Here is a 21189-nt window from a genome sequence, read left to right on the forward strand (position 1 = left end):
CATATCACAGTATTCAGGGTTTGAGTCCCTGGCTCTGCTGTGTGCCCTTTGGCAAAGGGCCTGCCCTCTCTGAGCCTCAGAGTCCTTTCTGAAACGGGGATCAAAGTTTCTCCCTCAAAGGGCTGTGGTGAGGACTGGATGTACATGGATTAACAGTCCATGCAGTGTTAGCACAGAAAAGAACAGGCAGGCGTGGTCACAAGCACTATCGTTAACTGAGCACATCCTACATGCCACGCTGTCCTTATCTGCACTGCCACATTTAATCCTCACGACCCCATGAGGCAGGTGCTATTGCTCTACCCATTTTACAGGTGAAAAAAACTGAGGCTCAGAGAAGGGAGGGAAACTGCCAGAGTTCCACAGCCGGGACATGGTTAATCCAGGACTTGAACCCAGGTCAATCTGATACGGCCGTGGAATATTTCCTTTCTTTCTTTTTTAATAAAGATGGGAGTCTCACTATATTTCTGGTCTGGAACTCCTGGCCTCAAGCCAACCTCCCATCTCGGCCTCCCAAAGTGCTGGGATTACAGACATGAGCCACTGTGGCCAGCCAAAATATTATTTTAAGAGCAAGGGCCCTGAGTGCCAAGCATGGCCCACCTCGTGTTCCCTGAGTGATCTGGGGTGCACGACCAAACCTCTCTGTGCCTCGAAGCCCAGATCTGCAGAATGGGGATAAATACAATAATTGCTCTCACATGACGGGTGCTTATCAAAAGCCATCATAAGCACTCTCCTAGGTATTAACTTATTCAATCATTACAGCAACCCCATGAGGTATGTGTACTATTATTATCCCTGTTTTATAGTTGGAGAAGTTCAGACCCAGAGGTTAAGTAACTGGCTTATGTTTACTCCCAGCAAGGACTCAAACTCCGGAATCCAGGCTGCAAAGCTCACCTCCTCATCTGCTGAGCTGTGGTAACAGTACCTTCCTCAGCAGGCACTCGTTAAGACAAAATGACATCATCACCCATGCAAAGCCCTTAAAACAGAGCCTGACACAGGAAGCGCCCAACAAATATTAGTCATGATGATGATGATGATGATGCACTCTTTCATTCAAAAGATATTTATTATTGAGTGTGTACTCTGCATCAGCTTCTGTCCTAGAAACTGGGCCTACATCCATGAACAAGGCCGTTTTTGCTCACATGAAGCTTCATCATTGTCACAACCATCACCATGATCATCACCACCAGGATCATCTTTACCACCAAAATCACCAACATCATCATCACCATCACCATCATCATCATTACCATCATTGCCTCATCACCATGACTGTTCCTTCACAGTCATTACCACCATGATCACCTTTCACACCATCATTATCACCTCCACTACCACCATCACCATCACCATCAATGTGACCATCATCACCATGATCACCCTTATCACCATCATCACCATTATCACCAGCACCACCACCACTATCACCATCATTCCCTCATCACCACGACCACTCCCTCATGACCAGCACCATCATCATCACCCTGATCATCACCAGTATCACCACCGCCACCATCAGCATGATGGTCATTGCCTCATCACCATGACAATTCTCTCACAATCACTATCACCATCACCTTCATTTCACCATCTTCATCATCATCATCATAATTACCATCACCACCACCACTATTATCATGATGATCACCGCCTCATCACCATGACCATTCCCTCATGACCAGGACCATCATCATCACCGTGATCATCACCATCACCACCACCATCATCATCATGATGGTCACCGCCTCATCACCATGACCATTCCCTCATGGTCATCAGCATGATTTCACTATCTTCATCACCTCCACCATCTTACCATTATCATCATGATCCTCACAACAATGATCATCATCCTATCATGATCTCCATCGCCATCACCATCAAGATCATCACCATCATCACCACCCTCATAATCATCTCCATCGTCAACACCGCCTTGCATGGCACCTGGGCTATTCACATATCAAAATCAGTCTTGTGATTCTGTCTCTCTAGGATTCCCCAAAAACACCATTCACACCTTGTTTTTAATTAGATACTTTGGGTTTTTTTTTTTTTTTTTTGGTCGGGGGTGTCTTAAGCCCCTCAAATCCTGGAGAGGGTCACACGTCTCCCCTCAGAGGTCTTTCTTCTTCCTCTGGGGTAGTGGTGGTTGGTGCAGGCATGCTGGTGGTCCAGGCCATCTCTGCCAGTCTCTTCACGGCCTCACCCAGCTGCCCCAGACCCCGGGCAGCCTCTACCAGCTGCGTCAGCCCCAGCAGCAGGGCTTGGCGCTCCTGCCGGTCCTGTTCCACGACCTGGGTCAGTCTCTGCAGCTGACCACCCACATCCCTCACAGCAGCCACAAGCTCCACCAGGGCAGGTGGCTCACAAGCCATGACCCTTACAGGTGGTGTTGGGGCCACACATGGACCATGGGGGCCTGGGCTCTGACCAGGAGTTGGCCCTAGGGTGAGGGGGTCAAGGGGAGGATGATCCAAGGGGTAGGCTATGGGGGAAAGGAGGGGGTCAGGGGACACAGTGAGGTCAGAGGCTGAGTGTGGGGTATGGGTGGGTGGAGGGGTTAGGTTGGGGCTCTGGCTTCTGGGTGGCTTGAAGTCCTCAGTGGACAGTGGGTCCATGCTTGTGGCTGCGGAGGACCTGGAGGGGCTGGACTCCAAGGCTGGAGAGGGCTCTAGGGTGGGTATCTGGGATGTGGAGGTGTGAGGGGCAGGTGCTGTGAAGGTCAACTGGGGATGCAGACTGGGCTTGACTGTTGGTGCTAGAGTGGGAGAGGAGAGTTCTGTCCCCAAGGAGGTTGGAAGGGACTTAGCAGTGATGATAGGGGTTGAGGAAGGGTCAGGAGTTGTGGTGGGGTAAGGGGTCGTGGTGGGATCAGGAGTCATGGTGGGGTGAGGGGTTGTGGTGGGGTGAGGGGTTGTGGTGGGGTGAGGGGTTGTGGTGGGGTAAGGAGTTGTGGTGGGGTGAGGGGTTGTGGTGGGGTGAGGGGTTGTGGTGGGGTGAGGGGTTGTGGTGGGGTGAGGAGTCGTGGTGGGGTGAGGGGTCATGGTGGGATGAGGGATCGTGGTGGGCTGCACGGTGGTGAAGGGTTGAGGGGTTGTGGTGGGGTCAAGAATCATGGTGGAGTGAGTGATGGTGGTGGGTTGAGGGGTCGTGGTGGGGTGAGGGGTTGTGGGGTGAGGGGTTGTGGTGGGCTGCATGGTGGTGAAGGGCTGAGGGGTTGCGGTGGGGTCAGGAATCATGGTGGAGTGAGTGATGGTGGTGGGTTGAGGGGTCGTGGTGGGGTGAGTGGTGGTAGGGAAGTGAGGGGTCACAGTAGGGTTAGGGGTTGTGGTGGGGTCAGGGGTCATGGTGGGATCAGGGGTAGTAGTGGGGTGAGGGCTTGGGGAGGGGTCTGGGGATCTAGAATATTCTGATACTGTACTGGAGTATGGAGTTGTGTCCAAACCTGGGGTTGTGTCAGATTCTGGGATCTGCTCTGAGGTAGGGGAAAGGCTAGTCACCTCCGACGGTGTAGAAGGGTCAGAGGTCAGCTCTTTGGACAAGGTGGGTAAGGGCGTGGGTGAGGGCTCCGGGGTCAACGTGGGAACCACACTGGAGTCAGGGGTGGACAAAGCAAAGTCAGGGCTTGTCAAGATGAGGTCGGGGTTCGTCCGGGAGGCCGGGTCTGGGGTGGGTGGTGAAGTGTCCGGAGGGTCAGAGGTCGCCTCGGACGTCAAGGCTGAGTGGGGAGTGAGCTCTGGACTGGAGTCAGAGGTCAGAGCTGGGCCTGGGGGTCCCGGAGAGGCGGAGGGAGCTGGGGATGGGGTTGGGGGCGCTGTCTTGGTCGCAGCGGGCCGCGGTGGCCGGCGCTCGGGCCACGGTTTCCTCGGGGAACCTGGAGGAGGAGGAAAGACAGACGGACGGTCTGAGGTCAGCCGGCTCCGCCCACCACGCGTCCAGCCCCGCCCCTCGAGGAGCCGACCAATGGAAAGGCGCAGAGCCTCGAGACGTCATGGGTCACCGGCAGACTTCACCCGGCCCTAGGGCCCCTCCTCCCTACGTCCTCCGATGTCTCCAGGCGCCACCTGGCGGCCTCTGCTGCGGGAGGATGCGGGGATGCTCCGGACTTGGGGATGCGGAGGGGCAGGCGGGTTGCGGGAGCGGGTGCAGGAGGGTGAGGCGAGGGAGGGATGGGGGGGTGCTGGGGTGCGGGAGGGGGCGAGAGTGCTCAGAAGCGTGCAGCATACGGGAGGAGTCTGAGACAGCAGGGGACTGGGAGATGTGGGGAGCCGGGGGAGGCAGGGAGACCAAAGAGGGCTCCAAAGGGTAATTTTAGTAATCAAAATAAATACTTTTATGGAATTTTTTATTTTTTAAGATAAAGTCTGGCTGTGTCGCCTAGGTTGGAGTGCGGTGGCAAGATCATAGCTCACTGTCACCTCGAGTTCCTGGGCTTAAGCGTTTTTATGCAGTATTTTTTAACAATCAGAATTAATCCAAAAGATCCACAGTTAACCAAAGTTAACATTTTAACCAGAGACAGGATCCAACAGGGCCAGGATTAGGGTGAGCCCAGTGAGGCGGATAGGATCCTGTCTTCAGTTATTTTATTTATTTATTTATTTTGAGACGGAGTCTCGCTCTGTCGCCCAGGCTGGAGTGCAGTGGCGCGATCTCCGCTCACTGCAAGCTCCGCCTCCTGGGTTCACGCCATTCTCCTGCCTCAGCCTCCCGAGTAGCTGGGACTACAGGCGCCCGCCACTATGCCTGGATAATTTTTTGTATTTATAGTAGAGATGGGGTTTCACCGTGTTGGCCAGGATGGTCTCGATCTCCTGACCTCGTGATCCGCCCGCCTGGGCCTCCCAAAGTGCTGGGATTACAGGCGTTAGCCACTGCGCCCGGCCTTCAGTTACATTTTTGATACTGAGTTCATCATGGGTTTTTTTTTTTGGCATTAATTTTCATTTTTAAAAATACTGTATTATGATATTGTGTATCTTGATTTTGGCGTTTTGGGCACCCCCTTAAATTTTGGGCCTGAGTAGCAGGAGGAGCCTGACCCTCTTCTGGGGCTGGCTTCCAAGTGAGTGCCAATTTTATCCCCATTTTACAGATGGAAGAAATTAGGGCAAGAGGGCAGGTGACTCGCCCAAGGTCACACAGACACAGTTTGCAAGTTGCAGGGCTAAGACTTGAACCCAAGTTGTTTGCACATAGCGTCTAGGCAATGAAATCCCACGTCCGCAGTGATGGGAATGCGCTGTGATCTACCGTGCCAATACAGTAGCCACGGGCCACATGTGGCCACCAAGCCCTTGAAATGCGGCCAGTGTGAATGAGAAACTGAATGTTTTCTTTTTGTTGTTTTTTTTTGAGATGGAGTCTCACTCTGTCACCCAGGCTAGAGTGCAGTGGCACGATCTCGGCTCACTGCCAGCTTTGCCTCCCGGGTTCACGCCATTCTCCTGCCTCAGCCTCCCGAGAAGCTGGGACTACAGGCGCCCGCCACCACGTCCGGCTAATTTTTTGTATTTTTAGTAGACACGGGGTTTCACTGTGTTAACCAGGATGGTCTCGATCTCCTGACCTCGTGATCCACCCACCTCAGCCTCCCAAAGTGCTGGGATTACAGGCGTGGCCACTGCACCCAGCAAATGTTTCATTTTCAAAGTGTTAATTCATTTAACTTTTTTTTTTTTTTTTTTTTTTTTTGAGACGGAGTTTCATTGTTGCTGCCCAGGCTGGAGTGCAGTGGCGCGATCTTGGCTCACTGCAATCTCCACCTCCTGGGTTCAAGTGATTCTCCTGCCTCAGCTTCCTGAGTTGCTGGGATGACAGGCATGTGCCACCACGCCCAGCTAATTTTTTTGTATTTTTAGTAGAGACGGGGTTTCACTATGTTGTTCAGGCTAGTCTTGAACCCCCGACCTCAGGTGATCTGTCCGCCTCAGCCTCCCAAAGTGCTGGGATTACAGGCGTGAGCCACCACGCCCAGTGTTCGTAGCTACTGTATTGAACCACACAGATCTACAGATTTCCACTTGTTCCTGCAGGGCAGGGTCTTTCAGGCGCATTCCTTCCCCACCTTGTTTTTTGTTTGCAGGATTGGAGAAGCGGTTAAGTAAAGGGCTTGTGCTCAAGGCAGGCTGTCCGAGTTTAAACCCCAGCTGCATGGCTTCCTAACTGGGTGACCACGGCCAAGTTACTTCACTGCTTGAATCTCAGTTTCTTCCCCAGCTATAGACTGTGGATGATCAACGTATCTCCCTTGCAGAGCTGTCAAAAGGACTCAGGGAGATTGTGGTTGTGCAAAGCACTTAGCGTAATGTCTAGCATGGAATAAGCACTCTCATAATTATTGATGTCAGAGTCACTGATGTCTGTGCCTCAATTTCACTCATCTGAGAAATGGGCAAAATTATAGATCTACATCATGGAGCTCATGCAGATTCCCTTCCTCCCTTCTTATCTCTGTCTCTCTTTTTTTTTTTTTTTTTTTTTAACAGTCTTTCTCTGTTGCCCAGGCTGGAGTGCAGTGGTGCAATCTCAGCTCACTGCAACCTCTGCCTCCCAGGTTCAAGCAGTTCTCCTGCCTCAGCCTCCCGAGTAGCTGGGATCACAGGCGCCCACCACCACACCTGGCTATTATTATTATTATTATTATTATTATTTTGAGACAGAGTCTCACTCTGTTGCCCAGGCTGGAGTGCAGTGGCCCGATCTCGACTCACTGCAAGCTCCGCCTCGTGGGTTCACGCCATTCTCCTGACTCAACCTCCTGAGTAGCTGGGACCATAGGTGCCTGCCACCACGCCCGGCTAATTTTTTGTATTGGTAGTAAAGACGGGGTTTCACGGTGTTAGCCAGGATGGTCTCGATCTGCTGACCTCGTGATCTGCCTGCCTCAGCCTCCCAAAGTGCTGGGATTACAGGCATCAGCCATCGCACCCGGCCTAATCATGCTTAACTTTACTAAATATTGCTGGATTGTCTTTATCAAATAGCTCTGGCCAGTGGGGTTGCCTGTCCCCCACATCCTCACTCACACTTGATGATACCCACCTTTCTCATTCTCCTCCATGCTGGCCATTGTTTTAGTTTGTATTTTCTGGTTCCTGGTGAGCGTGGGCATTTCTAAATACACTCAGCCATTTGGGCTTCCTTTTCTGGGAATCACCTGTTTGTATCTTTTCCTCTTTCTCATCTAGGGTTTCCTATCATTTTCCTATTTGTCACAGTGACTTATGCCATCTAGGCTGGGGTTTCTCAACCTCGGTACTATTGTCATTTAGGGCTGGGTGGTTCTTTGTTATGGGGAATGTTGTGTGCATTGTGGATGTTTATCACCATCCCTGGCCTCTACCGATCAGGTGCCAATGGGTAGCCTCTCACTTCCTGCCATGACAATCCAAAATATCTTCAGATATTGCCAAATGCCCCTTGGGGGCAAAATCGACCCTAGTTGATGACCAGTGGTCTAGATAATAACCTCTTGGTTCTGTTTTTGTTTTTATTTGAGAAAAGGTCTCGCTCTGGCACCCAGGCTGGAATACAGTGGCACAACCACAGCCTCGAGCACCCAGGCTCAAGGGGTCCTCCTGCCTCAGCCTCCCAAGCAGCTGGGACCACAGGTGCGTACCACCACACCCAGCTAATGTTCATATCCTGGGGGGTTCACCATGTTGCCCAGGCTGCTCTCAAACTCCCAAGCTTAAGCAATCCTCCCAACTCGGCCTCCCAAAGTGCTGTGATTACAGGCATGAGCCACTACGCTCAGCCGATAACCCCTTGTTTTAGGGTATATTTCTGCTGAGTCTTTCTGGGGTAAGGGTTCCACTGGGGAGTCTGGAATCCGTCTCTTTACCCCAGGACAAATACCGTCCAGTCCCCTCACCCCAGCCACGTGTCTCACCTGTGTCTCCATGGACTCCCGGAGTTGGAGGACGGCCTGGGCTCCTGGTGGCGCCAGCCCGAAGAGTGGGTCCTAGTTTGCCTGCAGTAGGGGTCCCCTCAGCCAGGCCCCTTCCTGATGGTGTGTCCCACGTCCAGGGAAGCTTGTAACCATCTTTGCCACCTAGACAGATATGGGGAAGAGGACTGAGTCTTCCAACTTCCCTTTGAGTTTGACTCTCTGTCTCTCTCCTCCTGGGCCAGCCCCAGTTCAGGCATCATCCCGTCTCAACTGCACCACCACTTCTGCCCTCCCTGACCTTGTGGAGACCTTCTCCATTCAGCTGGGATGTTTTTGGCTACCAACAACGGAAACTGTCACTAAACTAGCACATAAAATAAAGGGCATTTGGGCCAGGCGCGGTGGCTCAAGCTTGTAATCCCAGCACTTTGGGAGGCTGAGGCAGGAGGGTCACTTGAGGTCAGGAGTTCAAGGCCAGCCTGGCCAACATGGAGAAACCCCGTCTGTACTGAATATACAAAAAATTAGCTGGGCATGGTGGCACACGCCTGTAATCCCAGCTACTCGGGAGGCTGAGACAGGAGAATCACTTGAACCCGGGAGGCAGAGGTTGCAGCGAGCCGAGATTGTGCCACTGCACTCCAGCCTGGGCAACAGAGCAAGACACCGTCTCAAAAAAAAAAAAAAAAAAAAGGAATTTGTTGTTTTAATTCCCCAAGGCTCCTGCCCTAGCGAGGGAAAAACCATAATATCTTTATTAATTAACCACCTGGAACATCTCTATAATACTATTTTTCCTTTTTTTTTTTTTTGGCCGAATGCACTTAATCTCTATATAATAGCAATTTTATATAACATATAAATGTATAATATATATATACATATATGTATGCCATTTTATTTAGGGAGAATAGAATGATAATTCAGTCCTAGCTTTATAAGAACAACAGCTTTCTTTTCTATTTTTTTTGAGACAAAGTCTCACTCTGCCGCCCAGGACGGAGTACAGTGGCGCAATATCAGCTCACTGCAACCTCTGCCTCCCGGGGTCAAGTGATTCTCCTGCCTCAGCCTACAAGTGTGAGCCACCGTGCCCGGCCTCAACAACAGCTTTCTTGAGATATAATTCACATATCATGCAATTCATCAACTTAAAATGTGCAATTGAGTGGTTTTTTTAGCACAGTCACAAGGTTGTGTGACCATCGCCACAATCAAAATTAAGAACATTTTCATCACCCAAACAGAACACTCCATACTCATTGCCCTGGTTGTTCTTATCTGAATCATCAAACCAACTTCCCCTGAGACCTTGGCCCCCCAACACTGACCCTGGAGGCCTCTTAAACACTGGCAGACACCTGCCCCTTTCCAGCCTAAACTCTTCCATGAGTCCCCACGGCCCACAGCATGAGCCCCACAGACACCATCTTCCTTCATCACCAGCCCCTGCCAGCTTCTCCAGCGCCGTCTCGTCCCACACAATGCTCTGCTCACGCTGGACCCGGACCTTGAGTTAGGAGGGCAGGTTTGCAGTGTTTAGGGAGACATGCCTGCTTCCACAAGCAATTCCACAAGGAGGTGCTGAGAAATCCTTGCCCATGAACCTGGGGACGTGGGTACAAGGAGTTCACGGCAGCCATATTTGTGACAGCAAAACACTTGGAACGACCACAACGCGCAGGCTTTTCACACCTCCCAGCCTCTGCTCATGCCGCCGCCCCCACCCGGAATTCCCTTCTTCTTCATCTCCTACCCAACTGAGCCCGTTAGGATGTTGTCTCATTCCAAACGCAAAACCAGGCAGAAGGGCAGTGTCCAAGACCTTGGGCAAGTTCACCGATGTCGCCTTGAGCTCTGTGGCTAGCGGTCCCAATTACAGAAATCCTTGCTGTGTTACCTGCTAACACACTGCATGCTGATAGAACAAGGGTCAAATTTCACCCTGATGCCAGGCACAGCAGACACCTCAGTCATGCCTTCGTATTATAAACCATTCTTAATCAAATACCTTTCCATTTCTATTAGACACCTTAAAAGGGTAGCTATAAAATCCTACCAGATAACCATACCCATTAGGAAACCTGAAAAACCATTAGTGGTAACGGCCGGGCATGGTGGCTCACGCCTGTAATCCCAGCACTTTCAGACGTCGAGGAAGGCAGATCACCTGAGGTCAGGAGTTCAAGACCAGCCTGGCCAACATGGTGAAACCCTGTCTCTACGAAAAATACAAAAATTAGCTCGGCATGGTGGCAGGCACCTGTAATCCCAGCTACTCAGGAGGCTGAGGCGGGAAAATCACTTGAACCTGGGAGGCGGAAATTGCAGTGAGCCAAGATCACGTCACTGCACTCCAGCCTGGGGGACAAGAGCAAAATTCCATCTAAAAAAAAAAAAAAAGATGTATTTTCAAGATGCTGGGTTTTAGGAAGACTCCATGAAGAACACAAATCAAGCTGGGAACGGTGGCTCACGCCTGTAATCCCAGCACTTTGGGAGGCCAATGCAGGTGGATCACTTGAGCCCAGGAGTTCAGAACCAGCCTGGCCAACATGTTGAAACCTCGTCTCTACTAAAAATTACAAAGATTAGCCAAGTGTGGTGGCACACACCAGTAGTCCCAGCTAATTGGGTGGCTGAGGCATGAGAATCGCCTGAGCCCTGGAGGCGGAGGTTGCAGTGAGCTGTGATCATGCCACTGCACTCCAGCCTGGGTGACAGAGCAAGACTCTGTCACAAAAACAAAAAAAAGAACACAAATTGAAGCCGTCTTCCTTTTAAAATGGCAGCCTCCTGTGTAATCTCAGAATGCACTGTCAGAAATCTGGTTTCTCATTCTCATATGCATATTTTTTTTTTTTCTTTTTTTGAGACGGAGTGTCGCTCTTGTTGCCCAGTGCAATGGCAAGATCTCGGCTCACTGCAGCCTCTGCCTCCCAGGTTCAAGCCATTCTCCTGCCTCAGCCTCCCTAGTAACTGGGATTACAGGCACCTGCCACCATGCCCAGCTAATTTTTTTGTATTTTTAGTTGAGACAGTGTTTAGCCATGTTGGCCAGGCTGGTCTCAAACTCCTAGCTTCAGGTGATCCACCTGCCTCAGCCTCCCAAAGTGCTGGGATTACAGGCGTGAGACTCCATCCCAGAAAAAAAAAAAGAATAAAAAGATACACATAACTCTGGCTCATTCTGTGAACCTCTGCATACTATTTGATTGCATGGATATACAGCTGGGTATTAATCTATGCTCCTGTTGACGGGCATTTAGGTTACTCTTAGTGTTTTGCTGTCACAAATATGGCTTCAGTGAGCTCTTTGTGCCCATGTCCTTAGGCTCATGAGCGAGAATTTCTCGACACCTCATTGTGGAATTGCTGTGTGGAAGCAGGTGTATCTTCTTAGATACTGCAAACCTGCCCCGCTAAGTGCATGGGGATTCTCACTCACACCTTTATCCTACAGCCTTCATGCTGTCAGACAGCGTCATTTTTGCTGGTCTTATGGGGAGAGGGTGGCTGGGGAGGCTGCTGATTCACACAGATGGCCAAACTGACGCCCAGAGATGGCAAGAAACTTTCTTGGGGTAACACAGCTAAGGGACAGCATCAAGCTCCAGATCCCAGCAGATCTACCTGGTTCTAAATGGTTCTCTTTCCCTCTGGGTAATCTCCCAAGTCTCACCCCTTCCTTCCCTGGCAAGCCTTCATTCATCCTTTAGGCGTTAGTCCAAAGGCCATGCCCTCAGGAGGCCTCCCCCATCCCCTGTGGATGAGACCATCCCTGCTGTATGCTCCCTGGATTCTACAGGGCTAATTCTGTCCTAACCACTCTCCATGGCTAGAGCCATTAAGGGTGTGGAATCTGGAGTTTGAATCCAAGTTCAGCCTTTTGCAATCCTGACCTCTCCGTACCTCAGTTCGCTTATCTGTAAAATCAAGCTAAGGATAGGACTCATCTCACAAGGCTGCATGGGGAGGAAGGGAGTTTAACCACAGGATGCATTTTGAACAGCGCCTGGCACATGGAGAGCACACAATAAAATAGTAGCTACCATTATCCTCATCATCTTCCAACCTCTAAAGTTAATCTCATATTTAGTCCTGGATCCTCTTCTCCCTGCATGACCTCATAGGGTGATAAACCTCCGGCGATACCCCATGCACGGGTCTCCCCGGCTTCCCAGCTGGCAGTGGCGGGAACTACATTAGACACAGCTGTCTATCTGTGCAGTCACATCCACTCCCACAGCTTCAAATCCCATCTCGCTAAGTTATATCCTCAGCCCAGGCACTCCCTGGACCTCCAGGATGCACAGCTAATATCTCCCGATATCCCCACTCTGGCTGCTGTGCCCCACCTCACAGAGCTCCCCGACCTGGTAAAAGGTACCCGTTCCCTGCCTCCCTCTCCTCAGCATCCCCAACCCATCACTCAGCTCCATCAGCTCAACCCCCAGAATATGGCTTGAATACATCCACATCTCTCTTGGTCTCCACTGCCACCCTGATCAGAGCCATTGTCACTCTCCCCTGGACCTCCCGGGCTCCCTGAATCCACACTGGCTCCTACAGTCCATTCCCCATCTCCCCCGCTGCCGCCGTTTCCAGCCAACACTCCGCTCCAGCCCCATCCACCTTGTTGCTATTTCTAAAACTGCAGAGCATGCACCCACCTCAGGGCCTCAGGGCCTTCTCACTTAATTGGCACCTTCTTAGTAAGATGTCTCTTTTTTTTTTTTTTTTTGAGACGGAGTCTTGCTCTGACACCCAGGCTGGAGTGCAGTGGCGCGATCTCGGCTCACTGCAACCTCCGCCTCCTGGGTTCACGCCATTCTCCTGCCTCAGCGTCCCAAGTAGCTGGGACTACAGGCGCCCGCCACCTCGCCCCGCTAATTTTTTGCATTTCTAGTAGAGACGGGATTTCACCATGTTGGCCAGGCTGGTCTGGAACTCCCGACCTCAGGTGATCCACCTGCCTCAGCCTGCCAAAGTGCTGGGACTAGAGTGAGACACCGCGCCCGGCCTGTAAGATGTCTCTTAACCATCCTTTTTTTTTTTTTTTTTGAGACGGTCTCACTCACCCAGGCTTCAGTGCAGTGGCTTGACCATGGCTTACTACAGCCTCAACCTCCAGGGCCGAAGTGATTCTTCTGCCTCAACCTCCCGGGTAGCTGGGACTACAGGAGCACGCCCCTGCTTCGTGAATTTTTTATTTTATTTTTATTTATTTATTTATTTTGAGACAGTCTCTGTCGCCCAGGCTGGAGTACAGTGGCACAATCTTGTCTCCCTGCGGCCTCCGCCTCCCAGGTTCAAGCGATTCTCCTGCCTCAGCCTCCCGAGTAGCTGGGATTATAGGCATGCACCACCACACCAGGCTAATTTTTTTGTATTTTTAGTAGAGACAGAGTTTTGCCATGTTGGCCAGGCTGGTCTTGAACTCCTGGGTTCAAGCGATCCCTTTGCCTCAGCCTCCCTAAGTGCTGGGATTACAGGCGTGAGCCACCACGCCTGTCCATCCTATTTTAAACTGCAACCCTCAGTCTCCCCTGCCCCTTCCCCTGCTTTGCTCCCTAACACTACCTCCTGGTAGTTAGTACATGCTCTGTCACACAGCAGGCATTTCACACATGAACTGATGTCTGTGTCTCCAAATTCCATCATCCAGGAAGCCTGAAGAAATGCTGCTTCGTAAAGATCCGAACTCCGGCCGGGCACGGTGGCTCATGCTTGTAATCCCAGCACTTTGGGAGGCCGAGGCGAGCAGATCACCTGAGGTCAGGAGTTCGAGACCAGCCTGGCTAATGTGGTGAAACTTCATCTCTACTAAAAATACAAAAATTAGTCGGGAGTGGTGGCACACGCCTGTAACCCCAGCTACTCAGGAGGCTGAGGCATGAGAATTGCTTGAACCTGGGCAGCAGAGGCTGCAGTGAGCCAAGATCACACCACTGCACTCCAGCCTGGGCGACAGAGTGAGACTGTCTCATAAATAAATAAATAAAATCAGAGAACCTTTTAAGCCACAGTGAGAGAGAAAAATACGAAGACAGAGGAAAGGTCAGAGAAATGCAATGTTGCTGGCTTTGATGATGGGGGATGGAGCCACAAGCCAAGGAATGCAGGTGGCCTCTAGAAGCTGGAAAAGGCTCTCCCCTAGAGCCTTCCAAAGGGAACCACCCTGCTGGCACTTTGATCTTAGCCCACTAAGCGAGTCTGACTTCTGACCTACAAAACTGCAAGATAATAAGTCTGCATTGTTTTAAACCACTAAATTTGTGGCGATGTATTATGGCAGCAATCGAAATAGATACAGACCTTTCACAGAGCTTAAAGTCTAGCAGAGATGGGTAACACTGATGAAAATTTCTGGCAATGCAAATTTATCCCACCCTTTGCTTCTCTGAGAATTCATTTCTCCTTGTGGTCTGCTGATGAAATAATACCATCTCCCCTGTGAGGTTTCCTTGATTTCTCTGCTACAAATAATCACTCCTTCCCTGGAATCCTGCAGCTGTTGTTCATTTTCAGCAAATAACCCTAACAAGCAATACTCCGCGGTTTTAAACAATTTCACACACATTTTGCTCATTGAATTGGGGCCTGCAGTCACCCAACTAGTTCTAATCCGGGTTGGAACCATGATTGGAACCTGGTAGGAGAGTCGGACTCCAGACTCGTGCTTCTATTTCAGCATACATGGTTCCCAATCCCAGGAGCAAAACGTGTGAAATCACTTAAAACAGATTATAATCGTGGCTCCTAAGTTAAGCTTCTCTGAGCCTCACTTTTTAATCCCATCTGAAACACAGGTGTAGCGACAGTTCCTATGGCCTGCAGTTGGGGTCATGCATGCCCAGCACAGACTAGGTGAGCTCTCCTTCCACCTTTCCAACAACCCTGGCGCCCCATTTTTTTTTTCCAGAGAAAGAAACGGGTGGCCGGGCGCGGTGGCTCACGCCTGTAATCTCAGCACTTTGGGAGGCCGAGGCGAGTGGATCACGAGGTCGGGTTTGAGACCAGCGTGGCCAACATGGTGAAACCCCGTCTCTACTAAAAACACAAAAATTAGCCGGGTGTGGTGGCGGGTGCCTGTAATCCCAGCTACTCAGGAGGCTGCGGCAGGAGAATCGTTTAAACCCGGGAGGCAGAGGTTGCAGTGAGCTGAGACAGCGCCATTGCACTCCAGCCTGGGTGACAGAGCGAGACTCCGTCTCAATAAATAAATAAATAAATACATACATACATACATACATAAATACATACATAAATAAAACAATATAAATAAGAAACAGGGACTCAAAGAGAAGAAGTCACTTTTTCAAGGTTACATTGCTCCTGAAGCTAAGAATGCATGGCTGCCTTGTCTCCCACCCCACCCAGCATACGCCTCCAAGTCTTCCTATTAATAAGGCTGCACACATGGCTGTCTTTTCATTTCACCGGCGCAGTTTGTAATTCTGCATTTATTTCTGCTCATTGGCTGCCTCCCTACCCTACGGGAGGGGTCCCGAGGCCGGACCCGCCGTCTCCGCAGCCGCCGTGCCCAGCACGTGCCCGCCTCCACCACGAGGGGGCGCTATGGGCTAGGGAGGCGCTGCAACCCTGGCAGTCCTCGAACGAGGAGCATCACCTCTCCGAGCTCCCGCTTCTGGCTCTGGAAACGGAATGATAGCTTTAACTCACAACTGGAGCCCACCCACCTCCAAGTCACGGCGCCTCCAGGGCCTGCTTCCTCCCTCCCTTTCCCCACCTCAAGGTCCGCTTCTTGGGGCCTGGTTGCCCTTCGCCCGGCTATTATTGCCACTGGCGATGCGCCGGCTGGCCAATCAGGAGGCGCAGCGCGCCTGTGACGTCACGAGGTGCGAGGCAAATGAACGTCTGCCCCGTCCCGTCCCTCCATTCCCGGGGCCCACCGCGCCTGCACATGCGTGCTGAGCGCCAGAAAAAAAAAGGCGGGAAAGGACGCTTGCGGCGAGACTCTCCGGCGGGAGCGGGAGGCTTGGGCCTCTCAGGAGGGCACAGGTACGGGGCGCGGGGCGACAGAGGCAGAAACCCTGGCAGTCCCAGATGGCGAGCAGGACGGGAGAGTGGAATGGAGGGAGAAGACGGAGATAGAGCGACTGCGACGGGCACAGAGGGAGGACAGAAACGCTGCCCCTTAGGTGGGGAGTGAAACCTCCCGTGAGGGAGCGGCGAGGGCGGCGGGGACGGTGAGAAACGGACAGAGGAGCCCGCGGGAGACAGAAACGGAGGGAAGGGGGCTGACCATGAGAGAAACGAGGGGCAGAGAGAAGAGAGCACGCGGGAGACCGCAGGGAAGGCGCGGGAGACGGAGACTCAGAAAACAACCGTAAGAGACAAAGGAAAAGATACCCCAGCCCTGGGCCTGGGGAGGGAACGCAGTGAGAAATGGAGATGATGAGAGTGTGAGGTGATCATAGAAAAACCGACCGTGAAAAATGGAGTGAGAAGCAGGTGGCGAAGCTGAGAACTGAAAGTGAAAGACAAGACGACGGAAGGCACAGAAACAGGTTGGGCCCGGTGGCTCCCGCCTGCAATTCCAGCACTTTGGGAGGCTGCAGCGAGCCGATGACTTGAGCCCAGGAGTTTGAGACCAGCCTGGCCAACATAGTGAGAACCCATCTCGACAAAAAATCAGGCCAGGAGCCGTGGCTCATGCCTGTAATCCCAGCACTTTGGGAGGCCGAGGCAGGAGGATCACGAGGTCAGGAGTCTGAGACCAGCCTGGCCAACATGGTGAAACCCGTCTCTACTAAAAATACAAAAATTAGCCGGGCGTGGTGGTGGGTGCCTGTTATCCCAGCTATTCAAGAGGCTGAGGCAGGAGAATCACTTGAACCCAGGAGGCGGAGGTTGCAGTGAGCTGAGACCATGCCACTGCACTCCAGCCTGGGCAACACAGCAAGACTCCATCTCAAACAAAAATTAGCCAGGCATAGTGGTGTGCATCTGTAATCCCAGCTATTCAGAAGGCTGAGGTGGGAGGATCACCTGAGCCTGAGAGTTCAAGGCTGCAGTGAGCTGAGATCACACCACTGCACTTCAGCCTGGGCAACAGAACAAGACTCTGTCTCAAAAAAGAGAGAGAGAAATTTACCATGAAAAATGGAGTGAGAAACAGAGGCGGTGAAGGTGAGATCTGAAAGAAAAGTGAAAGACTGAGGCGGAAAGATAGATAAATTGACCAGGAAAAACTAGGTGAGAAACAGAGATGATGAGAGTGTGAAACTAATAATGAAACAAAAAGACAGAAGGACAAGGGAGAAAAAAAATAAAGAGAAACTGACCACGAAAACTGGAGTGAGAAATAGAGGTAATGAGGGTGAGAAATTGAAAAAGAAAGACATAGGGAAAAAGAAATGGGAATATGAAACTGACCACGAAAGGAAAAAATGAGAAAGATGGTGAGAGAGAGAGCAAAAGAAATTACCATGAAAAAAATATGGCATAAAGATGAGCATGAGAAATTGAAAATGAAAGGAAAAAAGAGATTGGCACAGAGAAGAAAAGATAGAGAATTTGACCGTGGAAAATGGAGTGAGGCCAGGCATGGTGGCTCCCGCGTATAAGCCCAGACATAAGCCCAGCACTTTGGGAGAGTGAGACAGGAGGATCGCCTGAGCTCAGGAGTTTGAGACCAGCCTGGGCAACATAGTGAGCCCGTCTCTACAAAAATTAAAAATGAGCCGGGTGTGGTGGCGCACATCTGTAGTCCCAGCTTCTCAGGAGACTGAGGCAGGAGGATTGCTTGAGCCTGGGCAGTCAAGGCTGCAGTGAGCTGACATCACACCACTGCACTCCATCCCAGGCAATACAGAGATAGAGATGATGAGGGTGAGAAATGGGTAATGAAAGAAAAAGAGACCAACAGCGAGTGAAAAACAGGAGCAGAGATGGATTCACAGGGACCCTGAGAGATGGGGATACAAGGAAGACAGGCAAAGAAAAAGGCAGAAGAATGTGGGGGCCAAAGCAGGGCAAGGTCCCAGGTGTGGTCCCAGGTGTGGAAGGAGCTGCAACAGCGAGACAGAGGCCACAGAGCAGAGGGGGACGGAGCTGTGGCCTTGGAGGCTGATTCTGCTGGTCAGAGGGAGGGGACGGCCGGGGTAAGGAGAGAAGCTGCACTCCAGGAGTCCCCACCTCTGTCTGAGTCATACCAGACCCAGACCAGAGCGTGAGCTTCAAGAATGGGTAAGGTTTCTTTTGCTCTGGGGGAGCTGGGGTGGGGACGATGATGTGATGACAGTGTGGCCCTTGGTTGTGGGTTTGACTAAGGGCCCCAGGCGTGCATATTGTGTGGCTTACAGGAGGGCCATGGACTCAGGATTGCTGAGCTTAGTCTGATCTCTTAGATGGTGTCCTTGGCTCTGAAGAAGTGTCACCACTGAGCTCAAGGAGGTAGTGTGTTTAGGGTCTCAGGAGCCAAGGGAAACCTTTCCGGGGTACCCCGAGGCCTCAGCCAGCTCATTGAGAAGTGTCTTTCCAGAAACCCTGCAGGGAAGCGAATGGAGGTTTATGGAGGCCCCCCATGGCCACCCCCATCAGGCCCCTCACCTGTGTCTGGCAGGCGCCTTGTTGCTGGGGAGGAGCTCCCCGGGCGCCTGGTGGTGCCCCAGGGGAGACTGTGTCCAGGTACCCTCGCTGTGGTGCTCCCCTTGGCCAGGTCCTCTGTTGAGGTGGGGTCCCAGGTCCAGGGCGGATAATCATCATAGTCTGTGTAGCCTTTGGAGAAATTGGGGTAATGGTTGACCCCATCCTCTTTCTCAGAGGTCCTTGCTGCTGCTCTTTCCTCCCCTTTTGGAATCTTCTGGAGCAACTCTGGGATCTCCCTACCCCGACCCCTCATGCCCAGTTCTTTAGAGTCGATCATGGTGCCATCACCTGGCCCCACCCTGACTCCATTCTCCTGGCCACCCCCGACAACCCCACCACCACCGCCATGCCCTGGTACCAGTGCAGGTGAGCCCCACGTCTTCCTCGTGGTCACAGTTGTGCTTCCCCCAAGGCCCCGAGGGGCAGTCGCTCAGTGAGGCCTCGCTTCCCTTACAGCCCATGTCATCCAGCCAGATGGGCCCAGTCCCAGGGCCGTAATGGGTTTTGCCCACTCGAGGCCGGACCTTTCCACAGCCCAGTTCCCAGCAGGCCACAGTGGCGTCCCGCAGGTCCCAGTTGTCATCACACACTGTTCCCCAGCGTCCGGCATGCCACACTTCCAGCCGGCCGGCACAGCGGTTGGGCCCATCGGCCAGACGAACCCGGAACAGGCCTGCATGGAAGGCCCTTAGGTCAGGAGGGAGGGTCAGCCTCTCCCATTCTCTCCCCACACCCCTCACCGCCACTCACCTGATTCCCCAGTGGTGCTGACACTGGGAGAGGGGGCCGGGTCTTTGGGTGACTCTGGAGACCCTTCTGGGATCTCAGCAGATGGCTCCAGGGAGGCCTGAGGGATTCTCTTGATAGCGGCCTCAGAGGTCATTTCTTGGGGGCCTTGAGTGGTCAGCATTGCCATGGTCTTAGTGGTCCGTTCTCGGGGGGCCTGAGGGGTCAGCGTGGCAGTGGTGTGAGAGGTCCATCTCTGCGGGGCCTCTGTGGTCGGCCTTCTGGTAAACTCAGAGGTAGGTCTTCGGGAGGCCTCAGTGGTCAGGGCTGTAGTGGTCTGTGAGGTTAGGTCTGGGGGGCTTTGGGCCCTGGAGTGTTTCGTGGTTGACGTCACTGGGGGTTGAGCGGTTGGTCTCTTTGCATTTTTTGTCACCCACTTCTTAGTACTCTTAGGCACTTTCCCTGGGGCCTTCGTGGTTGTTTTCTCCAGAACACTGGTGGTCACACTTGCAGAGGGCTTGGTGGCCAGCTCTCCCGGGAGCCAGGCATCCCGATCTCTCCCCAGACCAGGAATCCAGCTCCAGCTGAAGGGGTCTGAGATGGAGTCCAGGCCTGGGGACCCTGGAAGGTGAGTGGGGCAGGAAGAGAAGATGGAGTCACCATGATGACCACCATGATGACAAGATCATCTACCCAGGCCCCTCCTTCTCTCCAGTCACCCAGTTCCCATTCATTCGTCATTCATTCATCTATTGTCACAAATATTTATTGAGCACCTCCTATGAGCCACAGACCGTATTAGACCCTTGGGGAGGCTGTGGCAAGCCAAACCCGACACCGCCCCCGCCTTCTTGGCATTTACAATCTGGACATGACTGACCCCCTCACCCTTTCACACCTGACCCTTCCTCTCCATCTCTTCAGCTTCTGCTCTGAGTCAGGGCCTCATTTCCTGTACCTTCTGACAGGTCTCCCTACCTCCCTGTCAATTCTTACCACCAGTGGGGTACCCAGGTCTGACAGGGCACTCCTGAACTAGAATCCTTCTGTGGTGCCCCCGTGGCCCTCAGGAAGAGGGGGACAGAGGGAAGAGCCATAGTTTTCAGCAGAGGAGATGCCTCCATCCTTTGAGACACCACTCTCCATCTTCCGTCTTTCTGATTAGCACACGTGTGCAGTAAAGGATTCACCTTGCCCAAAGAAAGGTTTAGCCTTTTCCCCGGCTCCTGGGAGATGACTTCGAAGCCTTTGGAACACCTTGCCTGATAAGAGATTTTTTCCCTGGGGGACTTGGGCCAGGCCAGATCACCTATGCTAACAGTGTGATTTATGGTCAGCCACGTGTATGTGGCCGAGTCCCCACGAACACTCTGGACGCCAAGGCTCGGGGGAACTTCCCTAGTTGGCAGTTCCTCATGTGTGTTGTCCCACTTCGTTGCTGGGATAATGAAGTCCTGTCTGCACAACTCCACTGGGACAGGACAGTTGGAAGCTCACACCTGCTCTCTCCTGAGCCCTGCCTCAGGTGCCTCTTCCCTTGGCTGATTTTAATCTGTATCCTTTCACTGTGATAAACGATAACCCTGAGTGTAACAGATTCTTTGATTCTGAGTTCTTCTAGCAAAATATTGACTCTGACAGTGGTCTTGGTGACCTCAAACTACGAGTCACACAGGTTTGCAATGATTTGTTAGAGTATTTCTTTCCATGAGCTATGAGCTATTCAAAGACCAAGACCATGTTCATTCCATTCATGAGCCCAGCATGAGGACCCTGCACCTGGCTCAGCCTCTGCCATTTAATAACAGGCATTGCCTGAGTTTATGTTAACTGGCTCTCACTTTGGCTTCTCTCCATCTCCCAGTGCCCTGCCTGCTTCCTTTCATCTTAGGAAAGCTAAAGCTCCTTTCTTAGTGGGAGATTTCCTTGAT

At 52.1% G+C, this 21189-nt stretch overlaps 1 protein-coding gene across 2 annotated transcripts in view; it reads right to left on the reverse strand.

The window, feature by feature from the left end:
* Positions 1 to 2058: 2058 nt before the first annotated feature.
* The window catches only part of SSC5D (scavenger receptor cysteine rich family member with 5 domains), a 29759-nt gene continuing 10628 nt past the window's right edge, over positions 2059 to 21189 (reverse strand). Inside the window, exons 10-14 of one of the 2 annotated variants that reach the window (XM_055237668.2) lie at positions 19283 to 19879; positions 18891 to 19205; positions 18494 to 18661; positions 7916 to 8077; positions 2059 to 3895 (exon numbers count right to left, since the gene is read on the reverse strand). In XM_055237668.2, the coding sequence (XP_055093643.1) occupies positions 2121 to 3895; positions 7916 to 8077; positions 18494 to 18661; positions 18891 to 19205; positions 19283 to 19879 (3017 nt within the window). In that variant the 3' untranslated portion in view covers positions 2059 to 2120. Of the gene's footprint in view, positions 3896 to 7915; positions 8078 to 15346; positions 15573 to 18493; positions 18662 to 18890; positions 19206 to 19282; positions 19880 to 21189 lie in introns of those variants that run through there. The other variant, XM_055237669.2, reaches the window with a different exon arrangement.

The sequence above is a fragment of the Symphalangus syndactylus genome, chromosome 13, assembly GCF_028878055.3.
Source record: "Symphalangus syndactylus isolate Jambi chromosome 13, NHGRI_mSymSyn1-v2.1_pri, whole genome shotgun sequence".
In the NCBI taxonomy this organism is placed as follows: Eukaryota; Metazoa; Chordata; class Mammalia; order Primates; family Hylobatidae; genus Symphalangus; species Symphalangus syndactylus.